A 26,368-nucleotide genomic window follows, 5' to 3' on the forward strand; every position below is an offset into this window, starting at 1 on the left:
TCTTGAGACTCTAGGAACAGGTAATCAATAGCCAGTGGTTCTCTCCTCAGGGCGTAGTTTCAAAAGGCCAGTTTTTGCATAACCAGAGGTAGGGAATTTGCATTCACCTCCCCGTAGACATTCCCCAGGTAAACCACTTGATACTGTTTGTCCCAAAAGTCCATTCTTATCTGGCACATTGTTCAATACGGTCCTTTGGAATTCATAACCCCTCCCAGGGTTCAGATCACATCTTCCCACAATAGGTTACATGCAGTCCAGGCCCACAGTAATACATTTGCATTTAATACAATGGACTCCAAAGATACTTCAATTTAATTCCATGAAGGTTGTCGTGGATATTGCAGAAAATTGCTACATCTAGCATGCCAGCTTCTCATTAAGCAAGGGTTGATAGATCCTTGAGTCAGAAACCATATTTTGGGGGAAAACCCTCAAGATCACTTGCAGTAAAGAACAAATTACTGCACATAACGAGAGAGAAAGAGACGTAATAAAGGCGGTCTCTCTCCTTCAGAAGAGCAGCAGCAACATGCTAGTCCAATAAAGAATACACATCTTAAATCTTCATCCCTTGTTAGACATATTTTCATGGATTAAAATATGGATTACCAAGCGGTTAGTGCAGGGGTCAGCAGCCTTTCAGAAGTGCTGTGCCGAGTCTTCATTTATTGACTCTGATTTAAGCTTTTGTGTGCCTGTAATACATTTTAATGTTTTTAGAAGGTCTCTTCCTATAAGTCTATAATATATAACTAAACTGTTGTTGTATGTAAAGTAAATAAGGTTTTTTAAATGTTAAGAAGCTTCATTTAAAATTAAATTAAAATACAGAGTCCCCTCTGTGGCCAGGACCTGCGCAATGTGAGTGCCACTGAAAATCAGCTCGCGTGCTGCTGTCTACATGCATGCCATAGGTTGCCTACCCCTGGGTTAGTGTGTTAATTGCTGACATATACTAGTTGAAAGATTTGGTTGGGAGAGAAATCGAGGATCCCGTAAATCATCATCAGAATTCTTATATAACACCTATTCCTGACCGTATACGTGTTGATAGATGGCAATATATGTGTCTTTAAAACTCTTATTTAACTCTAGCAATTATTTTTATCAACTAAATATTCCAAAATGTTTCAAATGCACATCTTACATTTGCTTCATTTTAAGCAATGGCTATTTCTCATCCTGAATAATGGTGCATAATACCTTTATAATTTTCAAATGGCCCCCTCTTTAAAATAAGAGTAACTGAGATTTTTGGTTTTTTTTAAATGTTAGGGAGGGGTCTGTGTAAGGAAGGGGTGGTTTATTCTAAATCTAATAATGTTGACAGCATTCTTTAAATGGTTTTGGTTTTTGCCTCTGTATTTTTATACTTTATGGGAAGCAAGCAAGCAAATAAAAATCTGTTATCCTTAACATGTCTTTGGAGCGGAGCCCGAAGCTGGAGCACAAAGCAGCTCCGGAGCAGTGGAGTTGCAGGTTTTTTGCCTGGAGCTTGCTCCAGAGCCAGAGCACAGCTCCAAAGCCCTGATCCTTAAGATAAACCAAGATTTGGCAGATGGGTTGATTTTTTTTTCTCATGTTGTTTAGATTAATATTTTAAACAGTGTTTACTTGGCAAGATCTTTTCCTTCTACATCAAGTTGTGCCAGCACAGTGGTTGTTCTCAGGAAAAGCCTAGGTATGGAGCTGGAAAGATGTTGCAGTATCTCTAATTAACAATGGCAAACTTTTTTGTAAGGAAAGCTTTCGCAACACCTGCATGCACTTTGCTCTAGCCTGTGTTGTCACTCCCTTCATGAGAATTAGCTCACCCATCATTGTAAAATAAAAAAAATCATTATGGTGTTAATTTTTTAAAAAAATACTCAGAATTCAGTATATCTACAAGGGCAGTCTGGGTTTTCATGACTTCCCCATGGATTGTCAGTCCATGCAGATCACAACAAAATGGGAGGGGAAATCTTGGTCTTTTTAAAGCATTTCCCCCACTTACAGTCAAAGAAGCTAAATCTGGTCCAAAGTGAGGAAGCTGATGAATTTTCTATTTCATGTTCATTCCTCAAATGCCCAATAATGATGAAGGGTCTTCTATCAATTCTTGCACAATGTGACTGGGAAAGTGAGTTTATACTTATGGGAACAGTGAAGGAAATATTTTGGAAATGTGATATTGGTGTGAGATGGGAAGAGTTCCACACCCGTGATTTCACCTACGTCTCTTTGTAATGATGGAAGTTGGAACAAAAATAAATAACACTTCAGGATGCGACTGCAATTTACACTTACAGATTCCAAGTCCAGAAGGCATTATGATCATCTAGTCTGACCTCCAGTATATCACAGGCCACAGAACTGCCACAAAATAATTTCTAGAGCATCTCTCTCTGAAGAGAGAGTGTAATTGAAATTGAAGTTCAAAATGTAAATCACTTTCTCTAGCTGGAAAATATTTCCCTCTGTTCCCTCACTTTAAAATGAGAAAAAGAACAGTATGTTCTCAAGTTGTCTAACACATGATGTTTATAGCTTGGCTGGCTAGGTGACAGAAAATGTTTTCAGCTCCCCCAGGCTGTCTAGCCTTCTAAAGTGTTTATTACCAACAAACACTATGGTGTCATGGTAGTTAACAATATTGTGGTCAGCAGAGGTTAAATAGGGGTTCAGAACTTTACTCTAAAAACATACATGCACCCTGCCTACTTTAGGATTGTAGGCAGAGACTCTTTTTTTTTTAAATGGGCATCTAAAATGAGGCTCCTAAGTCCATATTTAGACACCTGGTTAAGTGGTCTGGTTTAAAAAATACTGAGTGCCCAGCATTAATCCTGACTTGAATGGGAGATGCAGGATGCTGAATGTTTTGTTTTATTTATTTTTTAAAAAACAAGGCCACTTATTGTGGGGCCTGAGTGTGGGTTTAGGAACTTGAAGCACCTGTTTTTTGAATACCTTGACCAGAGTTGTGTTGCAAACTTTCCACTCACACAAAACTGAACAACCTTGCCCTGTCCCTCCTCTGAGGCCCCGCCCCTGTTCACTCCATTCCTGCTCGCTCTCCCCACTCTCACTCACTCGTTCATTTTCACCAGGCTGGCTCAGGGAGCTGAGGTGTGGGAGGGGATGAGGGCTGGGGTTGCGGCCAGAAATAAGGAGTTCAGAGTGCTGGGGTTGGGGTGCAGGGTGGGGGGCGTGAAGGCTCTGGATGGGGGTGCAGGCTCTGGGATAGGGCTGGGGGTGAGGGATTTGGAGTGTAGGAGGATGCTCTGGGTTGGGACTGAGGGGTTCGGGGGGCAGGAGGGGGATCAGGTCTGGGGCAGGGGTTGGGGCATGGAGCGGGGAAGCAGTGGCATGTCCCTGCTCCTACCTCCTATGTGGAGGGGTGGCCAGGCAGGATCCCTTTTCGACCGGGTGTTCCGGACACCTGGTCACCCTAACCCAGTCAAAAAGATATATTGGATTCTATTTTCCTGCCAAGGAATTATATGGTGCCCCCAATAGAGGGCATGTCTCACATTATACAGATGCACAGTATTGTGAAAGAGACTGTAGTTAAGAGTGGGAAACCTGTCCATTCTAAGATCTGATGTTCATGCTATTACCTCTTTCAAAAACAACCTTTTGGCTTGACTTTTTCCATGTTTATTCTCAGTCGCGAAGTGACTCTTGCAAAGTTTTCAAAGGAAATATATTAAACCATTTTACTTACTAGAATGTGGGGAAAATGCTGTTTCATGCTTAAAAAAAAACCCCCAAAACACCTTTCCAGATAATTCAAATAGCAGCATTCTTAAAACTTTGTTCATTGTCAGCTTTAAATCTATTACATTTTTTTTAAAAGGTGGCAAACGTAGTTTCAGGTACCAAATCTGGCCCACATTCCCTCTGTCAATATTTGTGACTTTTTTAAATAGAAAAGTGTGATTGTAAAACAAAAGATGGAGAAAAAAAACCACCCCACTTCAACAAAACCCCTCCAGCTTATTTGCTGTGTGAACTCTCTTCCTCCCTCCCCTTCCAAAACAACAACAAAAAAATCACTTTGAGAAACTGACTAGCTAACTGACTATACACAGGAATAAATGAAACTTGCTACACACAAAGTGCTGCTAAGTATACAAAGTAAACAAACTGAAAAAACCTTACTATTTCAGCTACATGTTACCTGGAACAATAGTACATGAACATGCTTCATAAAGAGGTTTCTGAATTTTTTTTTTTTTGTGACTGACTGTGAGCCTTTCAAATCTGGTATATGTGTACTACTCATTGGGATTCATACTTTGCTACATTTGGAAAAAAATAAGAAATAATAAAGATGATTTAAAAAAAAATTTGCATATGGCTAACACTTAACACATTAATTTTCCCTAATGTCATATGTATATACTGGCTGTACTCATTTATCTGGAAGTTTGCCTTTGGATAGCATCATATCCCAAAAGCTGAACAAAGTCACAGATACCCTGTCCACTGCTGGCAGACTGCCGGGTGAACCATTAGAGCAAAATATGATCTTTACAATCAAGTATGTTTTGTCATCACATTTGTACAATAAAATGTGTCATGGACTAGCACAGAATTGAGAAACCATCCTAAATCCTTCATGAGTGAACTAACTGACTCCTATGCCAAGACAAGTATCAGAGGGGTAGCTGTGTTAGTCTGTATCCACAGAAACAACAAGGAGTCTGGTGGCACCTTAAAGACTAACAGATTTATTTGGGCATAAGCTTTCATGGGTAAAAACCCCACAGAACACCACTGGCCATCACATACAGCCCTCAGCTAAAACCTCTCCAGCATATCAATGATCTACAACCTATCCTGGAAAACAATCCCTCACTCTCACAGACCTTGGGAGGCAGGCCAGTCCTCACAGACAGCCCCCCAACCTGAAGCAAAATCTCACCACACACCACTCCACAGAAACACTAACCCAGGAACCAATCCCTGTAACAAACCTCGTTGCCTTGTCCCCATATCAACTCTAGTGACGCCATCTGAGGACCCAACCACATCAGCCACACCATCAGGGGCTCATTCACCTGCACATCTGCTAATGTTATATACGCCATCATGTGCCAGCAGTGCCCCTCTGCCGTGTACATTGGCCAAATTGTACAGTCCCTACGTAAAAAAATAAATGGACACAAATCGGACATCAGGAATGGTAACATACAAAAGCCAGTGGGAGAATACTTCAATCTTCCTGGACATTTTATAGCAGATTTAAAAGTAGCCATCTTTCAACAAAAAAACTTCAAATACAGACTTCAGAAAGAAACTGCAGAACTAAAATTCATTTGCAAATTTAACACCATTAATTTGGGCTTGAATAGGGACTGGCTGGCTCACTACAAAAGCAACTTTCCCTCTCCTGGAATTGACACCTCCTCATCAATTATTGGGAGTGGACTACATCCACCCTGACTGAATTGGCCCGGTCAGCACCGGTTCTCCACTTGTGAGGCAACTCCCTTCTCTTCATGTGTCAGTATAATAATGCCTGCATCTGTCATTTTCACTCCATGCATCTGAAGAAGTGGGTATTTTACCCACGAAAGCTTATGCCCCAATAAATCTGTTAGTCTTTTAAGGTGCCGCCAGACTCCTTGTTGTTTATGCAAAGACAGGCCTCTGCCTTTCTTTTGGGTATGTCTAAAACTTTTCAGCGCTAGGGAAAGGGGGAGGGGGAAGTTATCATTGATATTTTAATATTGGGACACCATTGTGGCCTGTCATGTCAAGAGGAATGTAATCACTGTGCGTGTGCGGTAGGCCGTGAGAAAGGAAGAGTGGAACTCACACAGACTTTCTCTTACAAGACGTACATACATATTAGAGCAATGGATTCTTTTATTTTTCAGTAACATTTGTCAAGGGAAGCTCAATTACTGCATCTGGTTTTCTATGAAGTCTTCCTTTTGTGGATGTGTCACGGTTCTATAGCTGAATTGATGTAGGCACAAAGAGGTCAAGGGACTTCCCTGTTATCTCTGTTTGTTTGTGAGTGGCTCTAGTCAGTGTTCTCTTGATTCTTAGACCCTCTTGCTTGAATCTTTTCATCAGACTACGTGGCCTCCCAAATAAACAGCTTGCAACATAAATATTTAATTGAAAATAAAGCATTTAATTTAAAATATACACCTAGTCAAGAGGATGTTGTATGCAGTGTTTCAATTCTCACGTAGACCGCTGCCTCTGAATTTGAATGACAGCTCTGTGGTCAGAAACCTTGCTGACTTCTCCTCTAGCTGAGCGTCTTTATAAAGTTATTAATCCATTTGCTTTCCTTGGTGTAGCATGTCAGGAATAAAACTCTTCAGCGTAGCCAGCACATTGACATATCTGCTGTGTGAGCTCTTCCCATGCCATGCGCTGACTGCCTTATGTGACTGATACATCAGTCCAATTAGCCAATAGATTTTATGATTTTAAAGTCTGTTGGCTTGTTGGAAGTGTGGTGGTAGCTGATGAAATGGCTTTTGCACAGCGCAGACCCTTGTTTCGACAGTGCTAGGTGGAAGTAAAATGCTAACGAATCTTTTTTCCTTCTCTCTCCAAAAGCTTGTACAATGAGGATAGAAATTTGCTCCGGATCAGAGAGAGAGAGAGACGGAATCAGGAAGCTCTTCAGGAGAGAGACACATACCCGGAAAATGCCCCCCTTTTTGCAGAACCTTACAAGGTATTGATAATGTATCATGTTGCAGAGAGGAGGGGGAAGGAGATGTGACCTTCATGTGCACTATAACATGTCTACATGTACAGTAGAACCTTCTCAGTTAAGCAATGCAACACCCAAAATGTGCACATGCAACCCCCAAGTGTTTCGCTTTGCCTATTACTAAAGTGCTAAGCTGGGAAGCTCTGATGATAGTGTAGTAGGAAGGGCCAATTTGAGACCTCATGGTCTCCTTGAGCCAGCCAGTGAGCACTTGTGAGTCATTAGGACTACCCATTCATCACTAAGTACAGCGGGAAACAATGTAGTTGGTTGGGGATGAGGGGAACTGCTGAAGTCCTGATCGCACCCTTTACTCACGTTGATTAACACTCGTGCAAGCAATTCCTTTCACAGCAGGGAGACTGAAGGCATGAGTAAGTGCTACCTAGGGAAAGTAAAGCATGCATAACTGTACCCTAAAATTGTGATAAAGCGGTTTCTACTGACTGTAAGCCCCTTATTAATATGCCTTTTCTTCAACCTTGGTCTTGATTATCTTTTTCTAGTTCTTGTATTTTCCCTTCTCTACTTTCCTGTTCCAGACTAACAAAGAAGATGAATTGTCCAGTCGAATTCAGAACATGCTGGGTAATTATGAAGAGGTGAAGGAGCTAATCAGCACCAAGTCCCATCAGAATCTGATAGGGATACCCAAGAGCATTGTTCCTCTGATCCATCAGGGAAAGCCTGATCGCCCGTTCTTTCCTGAAAAGACCAGCAGTACATTACCAACCTCATTCCAGCACATCACCCGCCATCAGGCCATGGGACCCCCCAGCTTGGCTCCCCCCTCTGCTAGTAACTCCATTCGCTACCCAAAGACACAAGCAAGAATGGAACCAGCTGCAAGTTTGCACACCAAAAGCCACAGCTTGTCCAGTGGTCAGAGCCAAGGTCCAGAACAGAGACGCAGTGGTCAGGAAAGCCATCATGGTGGTCGCCACAAGAAAAATGATAGACGTGTTGATGACAATGGTGCTGCTGAACTGCAAGCCACCCTCTCAGAACTTTCTCCCTTACTGTCCTCTTTGTCTTCTCCAGTGGCGCCCCTGTCACCTCTACATTCCAGTCAGCATATCCATTCCAGGTCACAGAACAATAACAAAAGTCACGGGCAGACTTACAATCCAATGAAATCGCCTCAGGACTTCGTGGCAGGATTGCATGATAACGAAACCCGGGACAGTTCAGCCATTAATCTGGCCCAACCATCTTCTCAGACATTTCCTCCAGCCTTGCCGCCAAAAAACAGTGCAATGCAGCAGAAACCTACTGCGTACGTCAGACCAATGGATGGCCAAGATCAGGCGCCAAATGAGTCACCGGAGCTCAAGCCACTTCCGGAGGAATACCCTGGACAAACCTATGGGAAAATAGCAGATTTAAAAGCAAATGCCAAGGCCAAACTATCCAAATTGAAAATACCTTCTGAGCCCACTGAGGTGAGTGAAATTGCTGTTCTTTTTCTGAGCAGGAGCTGCCAGTAAACTATTAACTTCAAAACGCGCTGGCCGCGCGCTGCAGCTGCGCAGCAGCGCGCGAAGTAGTCAGTAAGCAGCCAGCGCGGAGAGAAAAAACTCAGCCTCTGTCCTCTCAGCTCTCCCTGTGGGGGAATACAGGACAGCGCTGGGGCGGCCCCAAGCGCTGGGCTGGGATTACACTGGCGCTGGCGCCGCCGCAATTTGCAGCGCTGCAGAGGGTGTGTTTTCACACCCTGCTGCAGCGCTGCAAATTTGTAAGTGTAGCCAAGCCCTGAATGTTTAGGGGAGCAGAGCCTGGAGGGAAAGGAGCTGCTAGAAGGGTTGATTGTTATGCGCCTTTTGTGATGTGGTGTGAGATCTGAGGTTTGAGAGCACCCTGTGGCTGGGTGGAGAAAAGATGGCACATTGCTTTTATATACCTCTTAGACTATGGCCACGCTAGGGAGCTTGCAGCGGCACTGCTGCACCAATGCTCTAATTAGCTCAATTACTCTAGCGCCCCCTCCCCCCCAGCAGCAGCGGCTATGTCGGGGTGAGAAGCTGTCCCACTGTCATAGCGCTGTTCACACCGGTGCTTAAGTTATGTCACTAAGCGGGGTGGCTAATTCACATCCCTCAGCAACATAACTTAAACTGTAATGTAACCATTGCCTTAGTGCAGGGGTTCTCAAACTGGGGGTTGGGACCCCTCAGGGGGTCACGAGGTTATTACATTGGGGGAGGGCGCGAGCTGCCAACGTCCACCCCAAACCCTGCTTTGCCTCCAGCGTTTATTATGGTGTTAAATATATAAAAAGTGTTTTTCATTTATAAGGGGGGCCGCATTCAGAGGTTTGCTATGTGAAAGGGGTCACCAGTAAAAAAAAAAAAAAAAAAAGTGAAAGCCATTGCCTTAGTGACTTGTTTTTAAGAGGTATTCACTGATTTGGAGGAGGTTTTCAGTTCCTTAAACCTCAGGTTTGGGTGTGATGCTGCTGCAGTTACTTTTTGTGGTAAAGGCAGGTGAAGAAAAATGCTCCCAGGAGGTGAGGTGATGACCATATTTCTTGAGTCACTACATTGGAGATGGCCGGTGTCCCAGGTGGGTGCTGGAGGGGAGGGAAAAGAGTTGTTTACGTCCTCCACTACAGAAAAGAAAACTGACTAACCAGCTATTTGACTATCAGTATTTTATTAACTAAATGTGTAAGCTGACATTTCCAAAGCCGTCTAAGTGATTAGAATACTCAGTTCCTCTAAGCCAATTTTGAAAACCTCAGCCATATATTTCCAAAGATGGATCAATGTAAACAAAAAGCTCTTCAGATTGTCTACTTGCCTCTCATTTTCTAACCCCTCCTTTTTTTTTTTTTTTTTGGTTCTCTTCTGATGCAAACACTCCCTTCCTCATTTTTTCTTAGTTCGCCATTTTATTGGGCTTGGAAAACTTGCAGTTAGACTCAATATTTAAACTGGCCTGTTCACGCTGCCTACTTGCTCCTTTTAACCAGTAACTCTTTTCCAGAATGATACATTTCAACCATATAAGATACAGCAATGTTGAAAATGGGCTAAATGCTCGCAAAACAGAATAATTCATAAGTTAAGGCTGCTGCAGTACTAATTACCTGGTCTCCTTTGCCCCAGGCAACAGGGTTTATGTGGAAACAAGTGAGGATTTTGAACGCTTCCCATGAAAGGAAGCTCAAAACAAAGGAGTGGCAATGTTGTATTTTAATTTTTTTAATCAGAAGTTGAAAAACAGGGAGGAGGGAAATTTGCTTTTCTTTTTCTCCTCTTCATTTTGCTAACTGTTGTTTTGCACAGAAAAGGTTGTCTCATTCCTGGTTCCCTGAATCTGTTTTTGCTGACTGCATGGAAGTGTGGTTGATATGTCATGTATATTTTGGCTCCTTTGCCTAAGCCACGAAAGTCTTGGGTTTCTTGAAAGTGCTGTTGATGAAGTTGTATTTGAAGCTGTCATTGGCAACAGGGGTTTCTAAATGAGAAGAAACCCCTTTATGTCATGTCTGTTTCGTTTAATATGTATTATATCTTCGTAAAACTATTTTATCATGACAATGATACTCTGCTGGGAAGATTCACATATATTTACTCCCTGACACACAGCCCAGGAAAGATGAGCTGGGAGTGTGGGTGTTCGGGGTGTCTGGTGGATGCTTGGTAGCTTTGTTGTAAGTAGCCTTTGGCTCTGAGAGTGTCCTAACACATGCTCCAGAGTGTAATTATCTCACAATATTGTCTGAAGGGCAGTTTGACAATAGAGAACTGAGGTGTTATTTTTTCAAATGGCATTTTGCCATTTTGTAGCAAGAGGGAAAAGGATGATTGGGGCCTTGCTTTGATGGAAAGGGATGTTGTAGGGTGTTTTGTTGAGTATATGGTGTGATCTAAGCCCATTTCTTGTGGGAAAATTAGAGGAAACTGATAGATACTAATGAGCAGTAGTGAAAAGACACTCAGGTCCAAGATTGCTTGTTTTCTTTTAAGCAACAAATTTCCCATACTGCAAATCTTGTCTTAAAATAAGCAATGCAAAATGGTCAAGGTTTCATGTTTCATCTAACCCAATTTCTTACTGCGGGGTGAGAAGTAAAGCAGAGTATTATCTTAATTTCAGTTTCTTCACATCATGGTTTTGTGGGGGAGCAGTGGGTTTCTTGTAGTTTTTAAATGTTAGCACTTTATGTAGCCATGAATTTTGGAAGTGTTTATTTTCCCTATATTTCTCTCAAATGGCACATCTCTCCTCCTCCTCCCAGCATTCCCTTGGTTGTTGGTGGTTTTTTGTTTTTGTTTTTTTGGTCCCTTTGCACTTTGTTTACTTTTCTCTTAGTTTAGTTTCCAGTGTTTCTTTTACTTTCTAGCCTCTTACATCTTTCATGTCTGAGACAGGGTGGGCCAATGACATTATATGTTAGATAAAACTCTGCTTCCTTTTCGGCTTCCTCTGGGCATCTGAAGAGAAAAAGAGACTCTGCTGGTCCAAATACACATTGTGACGATGGGCCTGCTAGAGAGCAGCAATATTGCATATGCTAGCTCAGAAGTAACACTGGAGCGATAGCGATGCGTGGGCACACTGAAAGGGGAATAGAATGTATTCCAGAAATTGGCTCTGTAAGAACAAGACCTCATCTCCAATTATGTTTCTAGCCATATTTCATAATCTGATACTGAAACACTTTGCTTCTGAATATGCTGAATGACTCAGACTATCAAATAGCGTAGCTGTCTTCAATTTGTAACCTCTGTGAAAAGCTCTGGCGGATGTGTGCATTTGGGATGGTGGTTCTGTTCAGCGTAGTAAAAGAAGCATGACTTTTAGATCATGAAGACAGCTTGTTGTTCCAGTTTGCTCATTACAACTTAATTTTAGAATGATTTTGGCCTTGATAAAAGGAACCATATCCTTTCACTAGTTAGGTCTAGAGACTCGAGCAGTGGAAACAAACAGTGGGATTGCATTCCTTAGATGCTCTCTAGATACCCTAACTCCAACAATTAAAGAGTAGACGTCTACACTTGCACTTCGTCGGCAAAACTTTTGTCGTTCAGGGGTGTTAAAAACCACACACACGCCGAACGACAAAAGTTTAACCGATGTAAAGCGTCAGTGTGAACAGCGCTTTGTCCGCAGGAGTGCTCTCCTGCCGACAAAGCCGTTGCCGTTCGTGGGGGCTGGAAGTTTTTTGTCGGCGGGCGAGCTCTCTCCTGCCGACAAACAGCAGTACACGGCGCGGCTTTTAGTGGCACGGCTGTAGGGGCACAGCTGTGTCACTAAAATCTACGTAGTGTAGCCATAGCCTTTGTGTCTTTTTAAACAAAACTTCCACCTGAAGTGCTGTGACGTAAGGCTAAAAGCTTTTGACTGGACACAGAGGTTAGTTATCCTTTTCAGGCGAGCTACCGTAAATGTCCTTGCTTGTAGTGAAGCAGAGAATGGGAAATGAAAATCTAGGAGCTGCTGGGTCTCTGCTTCTGCTGTTTCACACAATGCTGAAGCACTGATTGGATGTGACCTGGTGGAATTTGATTTATCCCCCATCCCCTCCGGTCTGCTGCCCATTTGCGGCACGTTTTTATGATTATTTTTTTTAATTGATCAGCCCCAATTATGCTTGATAGTCACAATCCAAATCCAGCTTTTTCCCATGGTCTCACGACATTATTTAAGAGAGGTTTCCTCTACCAAATGGCTCTCAGCTAATTGAATTTCCAAGGCCTGCATGTCACCTGCAGCTGCGAATTAATTGTTGACAGCTTCTGCTCATGGCAACACTGACAAGTTAAGCCTTTGAGTTTGAATTAGACAACCAGCTTCACTGTAGAGTGAATGAATCCACAGTGTATGTGAGTGAACACTGCACAGCTCTTCCTCCCCCCACCCCCAAATTCTCCCCTTTCAAATTTACCTTTTCCTTTTTAAAGGGGCACTTACGTACTGTACTATGAGAAAACTCTAAAAATAGACCATAAATGAAACGGAAATGTATTTGCCCCCTACAAGTATTTCACGTTCTCTGTTTAGATCATAATTTTTGGTTAACTATGGTCACTCTCGCTCATAGCCCATCTTCCCTTCCTGTTTTATTCCTGCAAGGAAGTCAGTGCATAACATGAACCACCATCACAGTCATTTCCAAAGTAACAGATTGCAATGTCTTAAATGGGATTGACATTATTGCAGGCCCAAGCAGTAGTGAAGCTGGGTTATGAGAGAGACTATAAATCTTAAACGACTGTAAAGGGGAAAGGGATTAGCAAAATATATAGCTTTTGCTCTCCAGGGTTTTGTTTTATTTTTGTTTTTTTCCAGGCCGAGTTTTCTGAATGTGAGAGGTGATCTCTGTGTGTCTGCTGTAATGGAGTCTTGTCAGGGCTGTCTTTTCCCGCCATGCTTCCAAAACACATACATGTTATTTACTTTTCCGTGCTTAGCAGCAGGCACAACATGAACAAAATGGCCTCTGCTGGGATTACTCAGATTGGCTTTACTCAGACCAGAACATTAGTCATTAGCCATATTCACCTCTGCAAACTTTCCAGTGGGTTCCTATTCAAAACTCAGGCATCACATATTCAGTGGTAGTGACTAACACGTAGAAGAAAGTCTTGATTTCGAGTATCTGAAGAGATAATCCTAAACTCAGGTATCCAGTGGGAAGTGTGTGCTTGGAAAACACGAGCACAGCCAAAGATTTATTGCCCTGAATGTCCACTGCCTTGCACCTTGTGTAATCAAAGAGAGCCCAAAGTAGGTGTTATGTACTTACAAATCAGAATGTGCTCTGAACAGGTGTAAATGATTGCACAAGATGCAGGACAGTGCAGAGCAGATGGATTTTTAAATCAGCAAGCAGGAAACTTGGATTCAAATCTTTGATTTTAATCTTGATTTGCATTTTTACTTTTTATTTTCCTACATAGAGTTTAATTCTTATTAGGTAGTAGCCATTAAAACATGTTGATTTACAATTAAATATAGCCTTTACAATAAATTGGCTGCTTCTTTTTGCTAACCAGGTGGGTATGCTATAGCTTACTCATTTATTTAAGCAATTATATACCTTAGTTTATATTTTTTCAGATTATTAATTTTTACTAGAAGAAAATGGTGAATGCTGCATTTCTTATTTACGAGATGATTAGTTTATTTCTTGTGATTTGTGTCCAGCTCTGTTTGGATAGAAATTCAAATTAAATTAAAAATGCACAAAAACAGCATTATAAAAAAAAAAGTATTGGTTAAATTACCTGAAATGTGGTATACACATAAGAGAGGTTATCAAAGCATATTTTGGATTTAAAACGGATTTATTAAACACAGGAAGTATTTGTGATTAGTGAATTGAACTGCTTGTTTCTAGTCACCATGTTCTTCAGGATTTTAGAACTGGTAGATCTTTTCCTTTCACACTTAGCTTTTATTCCTAGAGTGGAAGAGGAAAACAAGGTTTCCTGTTTTTTCAGTTCTCAAGTGGTTTCTTAACTTTCAATTAACTATTCCTTGAACTGAACTAGTTGAATAAATTGAAATGAAGAAAATATTCTCTGTGCACTGGCAGAAGAGGCAGTTGCCATCAAAAGTTAATAGAGCACTTCAGCAAACTCTGGTTCCAGGTGCTGAGCCATGACTTCACCAATTGAGTGCTTTGACTGCCTTTAAAACTTTGGCTGCAAATACGTATTGCTTAACATTTTTTTTATTTAATTTAAACATTTAATAAATTATAGTAAGTTTAGGCCTTAACGTAAATTGTCATTATTCCAAATTTAATTTTAAATGTTTTCTTTAACCTGTATTTAATTTACATTTAAAAGAAAAGATTCCCCTCCCCCTTCCTAAATCATTTATTTTTATTCATCTTGGGAGAGTGGTAGAATCAAGCCCCTATTATGGTAGTATATAGTAAATAAAACAGGATTCCAAAAACAAAAATCTATCTTTTAAAACCATTGCTATAACAATGTCACATCACTTACAAAACCCAAGCCCTAAATTATGTGAAAGCATGAGAATTTTTTCTTTTGCGTTTTCAGAATCAGCCTTTTAATGGACCCAGGCTGGAAACTAAACTATGAAGAGGCAGTTTCCTAATATATAACATGTCTGCACAGATTCAAACTGTCATCTAGGTCAGAAACAAAGGGCACTTCCCTATTGCACTGACCGCAGATCTCTGTAAGCAGTTAGCTACAGGTGAAACTTTCTGTTCATTCTAAGCTGTAGTCAGCCACTAGAGAGTAACTGCTCACTGGTGCTCAGGCCTGCTTCCACTGAAGTCGATAGCAAAAAGCTCCCACAGATATCGATCTGAGCAGGAATTGCCCCACAACTGTGCACAGTAAAAATTGTTAATTGCAACCTGTGTTCTTAAAAAATAGTAAGGTGACTTGATATAGAAAATTTGCAGGGATAGTAAGTAATTTTTGAACTAGAGGGAGACAGAAATGTTAGATATAAGTCAAATCTGGGTAATATATATATTTTCTTTAAGGACCTTTAACTCAAAACCAGTTTGAACTGACTTCCAGCTTGCATGAGGAAGCTGGGTGCAGCCTTAACTGATGAAGAGGCAGTAACCTCTCCAAATGTTGCAATGCAGCATTGTGACAAAAGAGCTGCTGCAGTTTTGGAGAGGCATCATAATGTGTAGCAGGAAGGTAATATTTCCACACTTTGGCACTCTATCTATGCTAGGATTTTAACTGTTCGACACTGAGGGTTGGAGAAGGTTCCCTCACGCTCCTCAACTTGTGTTGAACTTGGTTGTCCTGCTGTGGAGGGGTCAACTGCACAATAGGTGTTTAGTTCATGTGACCATACCCATGCTAGCAGGGCAGTTGAGTTCAACACCAGTTGGGGTCAAGAGGGAATTGTGTAGATGGTGTAGATGCAACCTGTGCATCTGGTAAAAGTCCATCTTGAATCCAATTTTATGGATAGGGAATACGAAAAAGATTATAAGTATTTGAGGGCTGTAAAAGCCAAGAAGGGAGGAGAAGATTAATTATTTAACATGGTACAAGGGACTATAACTGAAACTGACAGGAAGAAATTTAAAAAAAGGATAATTTAGGCTGCATATCTGAATAATCCCTTTGGGGGGATACATTTAACAAAACAAACCCCCAAACACCCAAAATGCAGCAATATAAATCGTAATATTTAAAGACGTATAACCATATAAAAGGTAAACACTCTATGTTCCAACGTCCCAAACGCTGACAATCAGATACAGGAAGTGTAACAAATTAGATTTGTTTTATAACATATCTCTAGAAACACCAGGAAGGTGCTTGGATCTCACAGAGAGCAATCTGGTAGAAGTAACTAGAGACAAAGAGACTATTACCAAACACTATCTGCCATATCAGGACTTCAGTGCTGCCAGCCCCGAAACACTCCAAAATCCAGAGTTGGCTGCCCAAAGCATATGAGTGTTCTAAAAATCATGAGATTTTGGATTATAATACGTTTTGGATTTTTTTTTAATTTACATTTCTACGGGTCATGTTTTCTAGTTTTTTTCCCCACAACTGTGAGGGCTAGAAACTTAATTTTAAAATGAAAGCTAAGGCCTTGTCTACACTGCCACTCTACAGCGCTGAAACTTTCTTCGCTCATGGGGTGTGAAAGAACACACCCGTGAGTGATGCAAGTTTCAGATCTGCAAAGTGGCAGTGTAGACAGTGCTACAGCGCTGGGAGCTATTCCCCTCGCGGAGGTGTTTTTATCACAGCACTGGGAGAGCTCTCTCCCAGCGCTGCAGCCGTGACTACACAGCCACGTTAAAGCACTGCAGCTGTGTAGACATACCCTAAGGCTGTGGCTACACTTAGCACTTCAAAGCGCTGCCGCGGTAGCGCTGCCGCGGTAGCGCTTTGAAGCGCTAAGTGTAGTCAAAGCACCAGCGCTGGGAGAAAGCTCTCCCAGCGCTGTCCGTACTCCACCTCCCTGTGGGGAATAACGGACAGCGCTGGGGCTTTGACCACACTGGCGCTTTGTAATCACTCAACTTCTTAAGCTTCAACTTCTCTGAGATCTCTGGCTATTCCAGCAGTGGCTGTAACTCTAGAGACACTGCTAAGCCCCGCAGTAGATAACCTCCTTTGGCATGCCTCTGGAGCCGTAACTTCCGTGAACATTTGCCAAGCTACTTAAAGTTATAATCCCGGCAGGGGGGACCGGAGGAGGTTCCAGCATTAACTACTTGACCTTGAATAACATTTTAATTTGGAAACTAAACTTTGTCAAAATGATCCTATCCAAATGTGTGCACTGGACCCGACTGACCTTTTTTACAACAAGCCATTTATTTTTAATAGAGTAGATGAGAAAGCTTATGCTGCTTTTTGCCCCCCAAATTGGGGAGGACAACAACAACAAAAACCAGCAATTGTTCTGAAGTGTAATAACTCAAAAAATGGTTGGTCAATTAAATTGAAGCTTTCTGTATAAATCTCCCTCTTACCTAAGATGAAGCGTGAGCAGTTGCAACCCAAAATAAATAGCTTTTCAAAATCTTGAAGATGATGGGTTGTTTTGGGATTTACAATGAATATGAAAAAATATGTTTTGGAAGTGGAAGTCTGATGGAAATTTTCATCCTTCAGTGTTGATTCAGTATTGCAGTTTAAATTGCATTATAGAATTTTGAAAAACAAATGTGCATAACGTACTTTTTTCTTTGTCATAAACTGCAGTGGCTTTAGTTGCAGAAAATTGAGTACAGTTACTAATATTGCTGGTGACTACCTTAAAAATCCCTTGTACGATTTGTATGGGAGATGGGGAAACTCTCCAAACAGGTTTCAGAGTGGTAGCCATGTTAGTCTGTATCAGCAAAAACAACAAGGAGTCCTTGTGGCACCTTAGAGACTAACAAATTTATTCGGGCATAAGCTTTCGTGGGCTAAAACTCACTTAATCAGATGCATGGAGTGAAAAATGCAGTAAGCAGTATATATGAAAAGATGGGAGTTGCCTTACCAAGTGGAGGGTCAGTGCTAACGAGGCCAATTCAATTAAGGTGGAAATGGCCTATTCTCAACAGTTGATTACTTTTGTAGTGCTAACGAGGCCAATGCAGTCAAGGTGGAGGTTGCCCATTTCCAACAGTTAACAAGAAGGTGTGAGTATCAGCAGAGGGAAAATTATTTTTTGTAGTGACCCACCTACTCCCAGTCTTTATTCGGGCCTAATTTGATGGTGTCCAGTTTGCAAATTAATTCCAGTTTTGCAGTTTCTCATTGAAGTCTGTTTTTGAAGTTTTTTTGTTGAAGAATTGCCACTTTTAAGTCTGTTATTCAGTGTTCAGGGAGATTAAAGTGTTCTCCTACTGGTTCTTGAATGTTACAATTCTTGATGTCTTATTTGTGTCCATTTATCCTTTTGCGTAGAGATTGTCCGGTTTGGCCAATGTATATAGCAGAGGGGCATTGCTGGCACACAATGGCATATCTCACATTGATAGATGTGCAGGTGAATGAGCCCCTGATGGTATGTCTGATGTGGTTAGGTCCTATGAAGGTGTCCCTTGAATAGATATGTTGTCAGAGTTGGCAACGGGGTTTGTTGCAGGGATTGGTTCCTGGGTTATTGTTTTTGTTGTGTGGTGTATAGCTGTTAGTGAGTATTTGCTTCAGGTTTGGGGGCTGTCTGTAAGCGAGGTCTGGTCTGTCTCCAGGTCTGTGAGAGTGAGGGATCATCCTTCAGGATAGGTTGTAGATCCTTGGTGATGCGCTGGAGAGGTTTTAGTTGAGGGCTGTAGGTGACGGTTAGTGGCATTCTGTTACTTTCTTTGTTGGGCCTGTCCTGTAGTAGGTGACTTCTCTCCAAACAGTGGAGAATGTAGGACATCCTCTTCAGGTTTTGCTTCTATTCATGTCTGTATCAAGTGATGGTGGCTGGTGTGAGGAATATTCACCCGACAGAAATAAAAGGCCACGTACTTACTTCAAAGAAGTTCAGACAGATCACCTCAGTGTAGAAAAAAAGTATATGAAAAGATACCCTATATGATATGTAATCACAGATAAGAAAACTGTGATATGAAATATAAGAACTGTTTTTATCAGTTATTTTTATACAGCATGGTTTGAAGCAGAAACATATTACAATATCTAACTAAAAGCATTTCAGATTGCTCATGTAATTACTGCTAATGCGGAATATGACTACCATGAAGGAAAAAAAACTTAATACAGAAACCAGCAGGAAAGCCTGAGCAAGGCCAGAAACAGATGACAGTCAAGTGTTCCAGCAAGGGAACTTCAAAGCAAACACTGAAAGCAGCAAGAGGTGGCAGACGATATGCATGTTAATGAGCTCAAAACAATACCCAGCAACACCACAGCATATCCCGGTTTCAAAAGTAAAACCAGACATCTATCTCAGAGGAGGAGGTGAACGTAGTCCCCAGCTGCTTGTCTACACCTCTCCTCCAAGCTCTCTCATTCTGGGCCTTTTAACTGCAAGGAAGACAAGGGTCCTTTTTTGTAAATTTGTAACCCAGTTATCAGCATTTACCGCCCCACCCCCGAACATCCATGTGGTACTCAGTACTGGACAGACCACTGCCAGATTACTTTTGACAAAGACGCTGTATGTTTGTTACATGAAAAGCTGATATTTTAAAATGAGACTTTCTTCTGGCAAAAATATTTACAAATTTTTATATGGATCAGGTTTTTGAAATATTATTGCTGGTTTGAAAGAAAGCTAAGGCTTCTCCTTCCGGGCCGCAAGGGAGGGAGAAAACTTTCTGCTTTTGTGCAACACTAGCTTAATTGATCAAGCTACTTGTGTTAATCTGCTTTGCTTTCTGAAAAGTTCCTGCAGGATTCATTCTCCAGCTGAGTCCCAAAGCCTGTGATAGCTTGCACCATGTTAATCTAAAGTGAAACAGAAAAAAGAAGGGTAAATATACTCAATTAAAATTATAAACCAGGGTTTGTTTATTTTTAAATACATAAGTGATGGGGTGTTTTTTTTAAACAAACCAGTAGGGGGCAGTTGAAAATTTCACCTTTGCAAGGTAGGCCACGCAATTGGGTGACCATCAACTGGCAGGGGAACAGTAAGCTCAGACTTATGAGAAGGTCTATCCCATTCATTCCCAAGTAACAGAAACTACTATTCCCTCCCCAAAAGTAATTTTTCTATTGATAAAAGAATAACTGTTAGATTTTTACAACACAGTATTTGCTATCCATGCATCGGCACTTCCATTATAAACATCCATTAACAGTGGAGATGGAATTTTTATTACAGGGTTTTCTATTGTGGCATTCTGTTGTCTAAAACTGGAATGAAACTTATTTTTTAAAAAGGAAAAAGTTATAAATATTATGATGTATGTTGTGTATATATGATTTAGTTCCTCTCTCTGATACTAGACTTCTGGTACTCTTGTAGCTAACACATGGCTCATTTTAAAAACAACATCTTGGTATGTATTATAATATGGACTAATTGTTTGTCTAATTTTTGTTAAAAAGAAACGTAGGGCCAAATTCTTCCAAGATGTTGTTATCAGGTGTTATGCTTACTATCATATGTGGTCCCCTTGATGTCAGTGAGACGACTTACCATGGTATTTGTAGGATCATACTATTAATTTGTGTGTGAGTGTCGGGAGAGGAGGTTGATGATGGATTTAAAAAAACCCACTTTGCAAAAAGGATCCTTTTAGTTGTTGGTTTTTTTGTTTGTTTTCAAGTATTTCCTGTACATACTTCACGTGGAATGGCATCCTCTTGCCAGCACTCCATCCTATTAACTACATTTTATTAGTCTGGCTCCATCTGGTTAATAAAACAAAAACAAACACCCCCCACCCCTCAAATTTAAATCAGAGCCTTCTAAATAATCTTAAATCTTCCCCCACTTGGGGAAGGGGAACCTACCACCAACAATGCCCCCCCCCCGCACAAATACATAAAGAAATGCAGTTCAGAACCTGTCAAACAATATAGCTATGACTGGGGTTGGGTAAGGATGGGCCAAAGTAAAATTCAGTCAAATATGAAATATATTCTCCCTCCTCCACCCCAAAAATACTGAGACACAAGGAAGTATCCTTGTAAAGTCTATCTTCCCAGGCACTTTTGTTTCTGGGTGATTCATAGATTCTAGGACTGGAAGGGACCTCGAGAGGTCATCGAGTCCAGTCCCTTGCCCTCATGGCAGGACCAAATACTGTCTAGACCATCCCTGATAGACATTTATTTAACCTACTCTTAAATATCTCCAGAGATGGAGATTCCACAACCTCCCTAGGCAATTTATTCCAGTGTTTAACCACCCTGACAGTTAGGAAGTTTTTCCCTAATGTCCAACCTAAACATCCCTTGCTGCAGTTTAAGCCCATTGCTTCTTGCTCTAGCCTTAGAGGCTAAGATGAACTTTCTCCCACCTCCTGATGACACCCTTTTAGATACCTGAAAACTGCTATCATGTCCCCTCTGAGTCTTCTCTTTTTTCCAAACTAAACAAACCCAATTCTTTCAGCCTTCCTTCGTAGGTCATGTTCTCAAAACCTTTAATCATTCTTGTTGCTCTTCTCTGGACCCTCTCCAATTTCTCCACATCTTTCTTGAAATGCGGTGCCCAGAACTGGACACAATACTCCAGTTGAGGCCTGACCAGCGCAGAGTAGAGCAGAAGAATGACTTCTCGTGTCTTGCTCACAACACACCTGTTAATGCATCCCAGAATCACGTTGGCTTTTTTTGCAACAGCATCACACTGTTGACTCATATTTAGCTTCTGATGAGAGCATATGTTACCGTTTTACCCTTCACTGTAAAATTCCATCCCTTTTTATATATTTGGTCAGGTTTGCTATTTATTTTGAAGTAGTGCTCAGAGGCCACAATCAGGATTGCTGCCTTGTTGCTGCAAGTGCTTGACAAACATCTATGAAGTCAATTCATGTGCTAAATGGCAGGTGTATATAAAAATGCAGAAGCTACTGCTTGTAAAAACAAAAACAGATGTTACATTCTCTTTATTTCATCCTGAAGAATTGATGTCAGTTCCAGTGAAATAGTGAATTCACATTAAAAAAGAAAAAAAAAAAGACTGGAGCCAAAGCATGCAGGTGTAAATATGTAAACACAAAAAGCTACTTGTTATGTGATTTAGCAGGTGATTCCCACTGGACCTGGCGGTTTTCTCCTCTGTACCTTTCCTCTGGACAGAGCCACAGGTTTTATACAGGATGGAAATAAAATAACAACAAAATACCAGAGCAGCCGTAAAGTCTTACATGATACATCTTCAACCAGCTTGTTTCGTAGGTTTGAAATCTCTCCACACGGTCCTTTGGCAGTTTTGACTCGTGCAAAGGGACAGATGTTGCCAATTTCAAATGTACAGGGGAAAGGCAAATATTGCTAAGCAACCATGCACTTGAGAGAGCGTTTTTAGGAGAGGAGCCAAGGGAGTTATGCCTGGGAGCGCTCTCGGCTTCTCATGGCTCAGTGCAAGGGAAGAGATTAAAAGTTCTTTCCTGTCAGGGCTACCACTGCAGCCGCCAGCACAAAAGACACTAACCTATTGACACTGATTAGGGTTGACAAGGGAATGTACGAAAACAGGAAATCTCTCCTGTCATGTAGGAAGGCAGTAAGACATGTTCACAGAGGTAAGTGCACAACACAAACATGATTTGGTGTTAAGCTGCCTCTTCTAGAGCAACTTAAGGTGTTTACCGGGCGGTGGAGGGGGAGAGGGGGGAGAGGAACTAGGGCAGATTGCAGAGTGGGAGGCCGTGGCTGCCTTTTTTTTTTTTCATTTGTCTATAAATAGACAAATGAAGGACTTGTGGTTTGGGGTTTTTTTACAGCCTTTTATTTAAAGGCAGTTTCATTGTAAAAGGGATTCAAGTGAACTTCTGGCGCTATCAAAAGACAAAAGAGCTCGTAAACAAGAGAAGCGTTAATGGCATAGGTATAGCTGTGTCCCTCCCCTTGCCCCTCCCTTGCACACACTTGATAGATCATTGGCAGGTCGTGCCTGTTTCTTTTCTTTAATTGTCTTGGATTCCATTGGAGATGTTTCTTAAGAGGTTGAGTATGACAAGGCTTGTAACTGTGTGGGAGAAGGTACGTCTGGTGTCTAAATCCAGCTCCATATTTTCAGGAAAACTGCAAAATGTTTGAATATTGAATTTTTTTTCCTTTTGTACATCAAAATCGCACCTTCCCTAGATAACTTTTATTGAACTGTTACCTGCATTCCTGGAACTTCTAGCTGTGGGGGTAGGGTTATTTAAAAAAAATACAAAAAAAATGTATTAAAAGATAAATGCTTAACAGCTTTTATATTCTGTTTTTTGTGGTAAATGACTGCCCGTTAGCCACATTTCAGGTGACACTTTGTGGATCAAAGATGCTATAAATACATTCTATGTAAAGAGAGTGCTGCAGGTGGTAATTGTTTTGTGGAATTTTTGTTGATTTTCGTTTAAAACATCTACTGTGATCCTGATTCTGATGCCGTTCTCCATAGTATAGGGCAAGGCACAGGGAAAATATTGCTACCATAAGCCACTGGAAACATGGTTGTTGCCCTGGGTTTTGGTGAAAGTTGTCTGGATGTTAAGGTGGTGCAGAGGGAAAGACAGGATGTGTACTGCTGTTGTAAAATACACATACCATTGAGTTGATTCGTGTAGTTTGCCTGTGGGGTTCAAGACTCTGCAAGAGGCCACAGTCAAATGCCACAAGCAGATTTTAAATTAAGACTGTGTTGGTAGTAATACTTATAGTGATACCTTGGAATAGGAGAATCTAGTTATAATTTAGCATGTATCAGCTGATCATTGCAAGGGGTCGGAAAGAAATTTTTCCTCACATATACCCCATTGTATGTTTGGACAGATGCACCATGGGGATTTGTCTTCCTCTGGAGTCTCACAGGCTGGCCATTTCCAGAGTTGGAGTCCAGTGATTTCCCCATGTTTATTTTTACCCCCTACAGTTCCTTACACCTTCTTGTCAACTGCTGGAAATGGGCCATTTTGATTACCACTACAAAAAGTTTTTTTTTCCCTCTCCTGCTGGTAATAGCTCACCTTAACTGATCACTCTCATTAGAGTGTGTATGGTAACACCCATTGTTTCATGTTCTGTGTGTATATGTGTGTGTGTATATGTGTGTGTGTATATATATAAAAATCTTCCTACTGTATTTTCCACTGCATGCATCCGATGAAGAGGGTTTTAGCCCATGAAAGCTTATGCTCAAATACATTTGTTAGTCTCTAAGGTGCCAGAAGTACTCCTGTTCTTTTGGTGGATACAGACTAACATGGCTGCTACTCTGAAACCTAATGTATTATAGCAAATCCCGTGCTTCCCATAGCACTGGTTGCTGCTGTCCTATAGTTTTGACACTTGGACGTACCCAGAGATATAATTCTGAAATAATGTGCAGAACATTGACATTCACAATATCACTTCACTCTGTTCACTCATTTATTTTTCAGTTTAGTTACGCATCTTATTTTTGTTGGACAGATTAAACAGCATTTTTTTAATTTAATTATTCCAGACCTTTTAAATTGCACAGCATTACATTTAAGTCACCGGTGAAATTCAAGTACTAACGGCTGTGGATGTTCTCTTTTGTAACCACTGCTTTCTGACCTTCCCAAAGGAAGCTTTTGACTTGCTCATTTCTATAATAATACCAGATATTTCTGAATGACAGTCCAGTTTTAGGAACTGGATATTGTAATTTCCATGTTGGAAGGGTTTTCTTCCTTTTACAACCTTTATCCTTTATTTCCAGCGCACCAATATTTTTCTTTCATTAGCTCTATTAACAGTGCTTCATGTCACTGCGAGACGAGTACAAATCTTTATTACCTTACTTAGGGACTTGGGTGCTCTTTTGCATGCATACAAGTGTAGCAAGTGCTGCTAAGCATGACCGTGGCAGTACATCATGACATGATTTTTGGTACTGGGAACATATTGCACCCCAAACAAAATGCAGTGGTGAATTTTCTAGTGGTTTAAGCAGTTCAAAGAGGCTAGAGACTTTGAACAAAGTCTTACCTGGTTCCTTTGCATACAGCTAAGCACAAAGAAAACAGACTAGGCACAATAGTACTTAGGCGTTTCATGTAATAATAATTTTTTTCTCTTACTCTTACAGTGAGACTCTCCAGCCCCCTACCCCTCTTGGAGATCTAGGAAAAATCTTACGTTTACTTCGGCTAGTAAGAGAAGGTAGATCAATAATTCTCAGTTTAGGAGCTAATTTTTATGTGACTTGCCAGCTGTAATGATTGTAGATAATGATACTCCACCCTGGCATGGAATGTTATTCAGCAATGCCAATATAACTTCCAGTTTAAGTGGTTTAAAGAGGAATTATTCAGATGTGTGTGTTGCTTAATTAGAGGATTAATGTAATTGTCATTGTGGTTCTCACTGATGATGGTCACTATAGCTGAAGTTTAAGATGTAGCTTCTGTTCACTTCTCATTGTTCATTGCTCATAGCCTGTGTCTAATGCAATTGTGTAGCTGTGTCAGTTGTCACATAATTATTGATTTGCTTGCGTAATAGTAGTGCCTGTAAGTCCTATCTGAGATCTGGCCTTCATTGTGCTGGGTGCTATACACAGTATGAAATCGTCACTGCTGCAAAGAGCTTACAATCAAAATAGACAAGACAAAATGGGAGAAAGGAAGTATTATTGCTGCTGTTAGAGATGGAGAACTGAGGCACAGAGAGATGAAAAGACCTGACCAAGGATCCACAGAAAGTCTTTAGCAGATCTGGGAACAATTCCTGGTTCTGCTGAGTATCTTAACCACGTGACCTTTCTTCCAGTCTGAAGGAAGGATGTTACTTCTCTTGGAATTTGCCATTTGTGCTCCAGAACCTAATAGCTTTAATTTAATATCACTGTGTCTCTAGCCGTCGTGGTTGCAAAGAAAACCTTCAATATGTGAAAGATGAGTAGAATAAAGGAAGACTGCTGGAAAAGGTTGCTCTGAGAGAAGTGAAAGCCCACCTGTTGGTCCCAATGGAGTGTTAACTCTTGAACATAGTAACATGTTACATGCCAACATTGCTGTGGAATGGCAAACAGTGGGAAAATATAGAGTGGGAAAAGTAATAACTGTCAGGGTATGAAACAAGGGATCCAAATCTCCTTCCTTGGCCTAGGTTTAAAATTGCTTTTGCCCTTCCTCGGAAGGGGAGGAGTTGTAGCCTTTTTCAGATCCTGGAAACCCAAGTATCTCGTGGCTGTCAAAAAACAAAGCAGACTTGCTTTCCTGTGTTCCAAATAACCCGACTGTCACCACTCATGTAGCTGCCCAAACTGCTCCCAACTCTGACAACTTTTACAATGTTGCCAAGTATCAGAGGGGCAGCCGTGTTAGTCTGTATCCACAAAAACAAGGAGGAGTCTGGTGGCACCTTAAAGACTAACAGATTTATTTGGGCATAAGCTTTTGTGGGTAAAAAGCCCAAAGTGCCACCAGACTCCTTGTTGTTTTTACAATGTTGGTAATTGATTCATACAAAAACCTGCAGCACGTTGAAAATGGAGGGATGTTATAATAAAATGAAATTAGTATCACAATATATATCAAGGAATATTGGGCTGGACTAGGCTAGG

The 26,368-nt window shown here is 41.1% G+C and overlaps 1 protein-coding gene across 7 annotated transcripts in view; it reads left to right on the plus strand.

Moving 5' to 3' along the window:
• AFF1 (AF4/FMR2 family member 1) overlaps positions 1-26,368 on the plus strand; it is a 170,081-nt gene that overhangs the window by 66,950 nt on the left and 76,763 nt on the right. For 5 of the 7 annotated variants that reach the window (XM_039540824.1, XM_039540825.1, XM_039540826.1 and 2 more), the window contains 2 exons: positions 6,574-6,694; positions 7,240-8,175. In XM_039540824.1, the coding sequence (XP_039396758.1) occupies positions 6,574-6,694; positions 7,240-8,175 (1,057 nt within the window). The remainder of the gene's footprint in view (positions 1-6,573; positions 6,695-7,239; positions 8,176-26,368) is intronic. The other 2 variants (XM_039540829.1, XM_039540830.1) reach the window with 1 other exon arrangement.

The sequence above is a fragment of the Mauremys reevesii genome, linkage group 5 (genome assembly GCF_016161935.1).
Source record: "Mauremys reevesii isolate NIE-2019 linkage group 5, ASM1616193v1, whole genome shotgun sequence".
NCBI classification, from domain to species: Eukaryota; Metazoa; Chordata; order Testudines; family Geoemydidae; genus Mauremys; species Mauremys reevesii.